Raw genomic sequence first — 5937 nt, forward strand, 5'->3', positions numbered from 1 at the left:
GAGAGAGTGAGAGAGAGTGAGAGAGAGTGAGAGAGAGTGAGAGAGAGTGAGAGAGAGTGAGAGAGAGTGAGAGAGAGTGAGAGAGAGTGAGAGAGAGTGAGAGAGAGTGAGAGAGAGAGAGTGAGAGAGTGAGAGAGAACACAAGATCTGGAAGCAAACACAGAATTGAGGCATTCAGCCTTATGAGCAGAGTCGGCTGTGGTGCCATTTGAAATGAGGAAATGGATGGAGGGAGAGCACTTGGAGAGAGAGCATATAGAGAGAGCATACTCCAGAGACAGACTTAAGGTGCCACCAGGTTTTAGAGGAGGTAGACAAGCTTGAAGTTCAATCTTTAGTGTGGACAGATGGCACTTTCTGGCTCTCATGAGAATGGGGACACACCTTTTGTGGGCTTTGTGGAATGACATGAGGTTGCCTTCCAGGAGGAGAATGCACGTTGTTTCAAGGTAACTGCTTCACCACAGGATTATGTGTACTAATCAGGGTGGGAGAATGGGTATGATAACTGAAGATGAGATGAGATGAATCTGTGCATAAGGGAGAGTAGGTTTCTATGGAAGAATTCCCAGGCCTAGTTAATATCAAGGGCAGCAGATATATGAGACGAGTCCTGAAGCGCAATCGCCGTTTCCAGTGCAGTGAAGAGGTGGGACGAGGGGGAAGCAGATTTTTTTGGGGGGGTGTGGGGGTGCTGGTTCCTGACCGTGGGGTTTTCCACCATGAAAGGACATGAAGGGGAATCGATTGTCATGTGCACGCAATCTCTGCAAAATTGATTTCTAAGGATTCTAAAATTTGATATACGGTGATGGACTTCATGGGTGGGGTGAAAATATTTTCAGTTGAAGGCACGGATGAAAATTGAGCTATAGGTATGAGAAGAGGCTGATTAACTAAGCATTTAGGAGTGAAAAGGTTTTGGGAAATAAGCCTCGTGAAAAAGTGGAACAGATTTTAAAGAAGAAGAATGAATGAATGAATGGGTTGTTCCTGATAGGTTTTTTTTTTTCAATTTTGGTACAATCCGCTTGCTAATTTGTCAGCTTGATCCAATCAGCCAGATGAACTTGATCATTTTTGGTGCAAATTTTGGATCAACTTCAGTCTGACTGGCCCTATTCTGGACAGTTGTACATGAAACCTCGGTAAGCCTCAGTTTTTAGCAAGCTTAAACCGATACCCTCAACGACGGAGTAGTTAGCCTTCTCTCCCTCGTAAGCAAAATGATAAAACCAAATTTCATCCCATCTTATGTGGTTTCTGCCCTGGCTGTTCTACCATGGACATGTCCTTAAACTCTGGATGGATGGATGCTACCAATCTCAATTCATCAGAGCTACATTTCAAACTTTAAAATGTCTAGCACTCATCATTGCTTTCCAAGCTTCAAGCTGCCCCTTTAAATTGTCAAATTTTGTTCAATGAGCACAACCAATTGATCACACTGGATGGTATTATATAATGAACAGTATGCCACACCGAAAAGGCAGGCTGCCAGGGTATCACTGCAGATTTGGGGAAAAAAGTTTCTGGTCACCTTCCTGCAACATCTTTCAATGCAGGAAAGTCTTTCACTCTCACTCTCCTGTGTTGTCCCATTGTCCCTTTCAAGTTTACTTGTGGCTACCAATTACAAGAGGTGCATTACTTTGATCTCCTGGGCTTCACTAGTGGCTACAGTCTGTCTTGAGCTGATCATCTCTAAAATGGCAAGCTGTCATCATGGCATTCTCTACAGAAAAAGTCCATTATTCTTTGTTGATGCAGTGTACAAGTCCTTTATCCGAAGTACTATGAAGTATGGCTCATTTTGAAGCCTGGTGTTGGCTTAGTGGTTAGGGTGGCGGCTTGGGATCCTTGGGTCCAGAGTTCAAGCCCCATTGGCCGCTGAATTAAATTACACCAGGAGGTTGACTCAGCCTGTCATCCTTCCGAGGTAGGCAAAAATGAGCACGTGTACTGGTAAGGGGAACACTGCATCAGTGGCAGAGCCACATCCCAACCAATGATGCAACCAGCAGCCACAGGCTGCACTCTCTGGAGCCAAGCTCCTTTTGAACTGGTGCAGCTGCTTCCACATTTGCTTATTTTGTTTCAGTTTAAGGCTTTGAATTATTGGAAACTTTTGGCATGACACTGAGTACCATTGTCTTTTTCTCTGCCTCAGTCACGTTAGTAGTCTATATTTTCTATCACCCTGCTCCACCCACCCTCTCTTCCCTCCATCCATCCCCAGCCCAATCAGCATTCTTCCAACAACCCACTTGACATCTGGTTATAGTCCCTGAGTCACGACTGGTGCACACCTTCGTTACACATTTTTCATCTGGATTACAGACTACCTGTGCACATCTCCATCTTCCCTCTGGTTTTTCAAGAGTTCAGTTTTATTTCATGCAGTTTCTCCAAGATCACTTCCGATCACCATTGCTGACCCGAACCATATTTCCGCCCTCACTTTCCTTCTGATGTTGCAATGCACGTTTGCTGTCGACCATTTCCCCTCAACTTGATGCCTTCAGTCGTTCAACTTCTTCATGACCACTCCCCTACCCCTCACCCCCCCCACCCCCCCCACCCCAAGATATCCATTGGTTGGTGCTTCCCACCAACTTTGGCCTCTTATCCCTACTCGTTACCACTCACTCACTTTTTTCCAAATAGAGCCCCACCTTCCCTTCCCTTGCCCACAAAATGATGGCCTTCAAACTGAAATTATTGTGGTTGTTTAACAAAAATGTAAAACGTGTACACTTTACAACAAAATATTCGCTCACGGATGAATTTATACAATGTACATTGCAAATACACGGAAGCCGAGGAGCGGTCAAAACTCAGTGCATGGTGAGTGGTGGTGTGCTGTGAGTGGGAAATTCAGTCTGTAGCTGTTTGAATACAAGTGCATGCTTGTTGCGTTGAGAGAACAATCCCAATTGATGGCAGATCCGTGCTTGCAGGTAAGCTGTGTCCCTGGTGGCTGGGCCACAATTGGCCGCAAGTAACCAGCGCTGTGCCTGGTTCAAGTTTGACAGAGCTTGTTGCAGTGCTGTGAAAAAGAAACAATATGGCATTGACAAGAATTATGAGTTTTCAAAACAATAGGTTAAATAATGTTCATTTGTATTTAAACCCAAAGTGACTTGAGCAATCAAGCTTTAAAGTGACATGAGAAAAACGGAATAAAAGGTGCGTTAATGTAAGACCCTTACATTCGCGGGGGATATGTTCCTGGAGAAAGTCGGGGAATTGTTTCAGTGGAAAAAAAGGGGGATGATTTTATTTATTTTTATTTGTACTTGAGGACAGGTCTCCCATATCCACGGCCACTGATATTAATTTAGCTTGGAAATTCTTCCATAGAAACCTGCTCTCTTATGCACAGATTCATCCCATATCATCTTAAATTATCTTACCCATCCTCCCACTCTTGGTATGCTGAACCCTGTGGTGAGGCTATTGCTTTAAAACAACTTGCATCATCCTGGAAGGCAAATCAAACCGAAGATCATTATAAAACATCTGTCCAATTTCAAGAATGAGCTTTCCAACTTGTCTCCTTCCTCCAAAACCTCGTGGTACCTTGTCAAATCAGTCTCTGGTGTATGTTTCCCTCTTCCCTCATTTCAAATCGCACCACACGGAGAGATGTGAGAGAGGTGCGAGATAATGCAGGAGCTAACAGAGATTTGTACTACATCTTGAGTACAAAATGTTTGAGAGCTAAAGTCATTAGATGGTGGGATGGGGACCTCCGAATGGGCATTCTTAAGTTTTCCAATTAGTGCATTACGTAGGGGGCGCTGCTTAAAGTTGCCACCAAAATCCGTTTAAATTACATTTTGAGTACATGAATCAAACTGGTGCCAAGAGTTTAATGTTGGCACTGTGATTACCAATATGTAATTCTTAAGTGACGGATGTGGTGCAAAATACATTTAAGAACGGCCGAAAGAGGGCGCTATTTTAAGCACATTTAAAACACATCTCAAGTACATCACTGAAATGTGGAAATATCATTTGACCTTCCTCATGCAGGATCAGTAGTTCTTAAGTGACCCCTTTGGTGCAAAAACCCATTTAAGAAGGGTTCAAATATCAATTATGGTCAAATTCCTGTGAAGGAGGAAGTAAGATTGGTGTACTCAGGAACCAACATTTGCTACAGGTATTAAACTATTAGATAACTGCATAGAAGATGACAAATCACTTGTGGGCCGACATGACTCATCATATATACTGCTGGCTTAGCATGCAAGGATGGGCTCATGCAATGTGTTGGTGATACATGTAGATCAGCTGTGCAGCATAGTTGGTGCTGTGATTTCCATTTCATCATTCTGAATGTAGTAGTTACAGATATTTTACAACTGAGAGGTGAGTTTTATCTAGAGTTAGAGTAGTTCAGATAACATATATTAGGGACCCTAAGCCAATAACTTATTGTGACTTGTGGTTAAATCGATGAATTGTCCACGAGGAGGGGTTTAGTATATCCCATAATTCAGCCTACAATTCATGGATCCCTGGCCCATTCTTGACTGCATCACCACGCACGGAGGTAACATTTGTTGAAGGTGACTGTTTTCGCTTTCTTTATTATTATATTCACTAATAATAATAATGTAAATCTTTTCTACCAGTAATACAAGAAATGGTGTCAGCGAACAGCACCACTTATTAGTCTCCGCCACAGAGCTGCAGATGTCTCTCATCCCATTATCTATCATTTTAGAATTTACACCAGTATTGATAAACTCTGGTAATACTGGTATTGTGTCAAATGTAATCCAAACTTTTTTGGATTTTATAACATGTTTTTGAAGCACATTTTCGCTAGTTATAGCTTATGAAATCCATTTCATTTCAGGTCATAGGCCAGTGAAACAGATATGGAATCATCTGATCCTTCCAACAACGATGTTCCTGCATCCAGGCATTGTATTCTCCACATTTCCGGCAAGCCCTCAGCGAAGACCCTACGTTGTGATGTTTTTCCATTCAATGAGAAGAACTGGAATACTGCGCAGGCTGCAGCTGAGAAAAGGCATGCAAAACCCCAATTTCTGAAATCAGTGTACTATGACTTGGTTGTCAGCTTGCTTCAGAACCCGGATGAGAATGATGGGTATCATGTAGCCTGCGACCAGAAATTCACAGCCGTAACATCAACAACCTCAGCTCCTGGAGATAGACCATCTGACCTTAGTGAGAGGAATTTGCCTCATTTGCGTTCAAACACAAGGGCAGATGACGAAGCTGAACCCTCGTCATCTGGAATACTTCCTGCAATTCAAAGAGGAAGAAGAAAAAAGGTGGAGCTATCGAACTGTTAGGTTCGTGTGAGACATTCAAGGCCAAACATAAAATTCAAGAGGCTGCTGAGCAACTTCAGGATGAAGCTATCCTTTCCAAGGTCGTTGGTGTAGACCTGGTTGCAAAAGAAGCTCTCATGCAAGAGCACATTCTTACTTGCAGCCAGTAGAAATTCTAATACTGATGACATTCCACAGAAAAAGACAGTTGCAATTAGACATATCCATGAATGTGTTGAAAAGTCTAATTGTTGACAAACGTGCAGAACTGTTGACATCTGTTTATCAACGTTATTTGGACTTTTGTTCATCTGCTGATGAGTCCCACTTGCATAAGCAAAGTCTCATGCGAAACCTGAGAAATAAATTTGGGTCCAAACTCAAGATGCAGAGTCCAGCAGGAAAGAAATTGGGCAGCATTCTGTAAAACGCAGAAAATCGCTGATGATTCCGAACGAGTGGCTTATGACTACGCAGAGTCCGAAGAACGACTCCTCAACCAAGCAGCACTTATTTTGTGAAAGCAGCTGTTAAATGCTCCCCATAAAGATGTACCAGAAAATCCAACACTAGATGATGTTAGAGATGGAGACACAATTGTACCCCAACCTGTGATGAACTT

At 42.8% G+C, this 5937-nt stretch overlaps 1 protein-coding gene and 1 pseudogene across 2 annotated transcripts in view; one reads left to right on the top strand and one right to left on the bottom strand.

Moving 5' to 3' along the window:
• Positions 1 to 2716: 2716 nt before the first annotated feature.
• Positions 2717 to 5937, bottom strand: part of ANAPC5 (anaphase promoting complex subunit 5) — a 59316-nt gene continuing 56095 nt past the window's right edge. For both annotated transcript variants that reach the window (XM_085878496.1, XM_085878497.1), the window contains exon 17: positions 2717 to 3049. In XM_085878496.1, coding sequence (XP_085734622.1) covers positions 2838 to 3049 — 212 coding nt within the window. In that variant the 3' untranslated portion in view covers positions 2717 to 2837. The remainder of the gene's footprint in view (positions 3050 to 5937) is intronic.
• LOC147028248 (uncharacterized) overlaps positions 4655 to 5937 on the top strand; it is a 1791-nt pseudogene continuing 508 nt past the window's right edge.

The sequence above is a fragment of the Eptatretus burgeri genome, chromosome 4 (assembly GCF_056783735.1).
Source record: "Eptatretus burgeri isolate ZD-2024b chromosome 4, Ebu_testis_v1, whole genome shotgun sequence".
Lineage (NCBI taxonomy): Eukaryota > Metazoa > Chordata > Myxini > Myxiniformes > Myxinidae > Eptatretus > Eptatretus burgeri.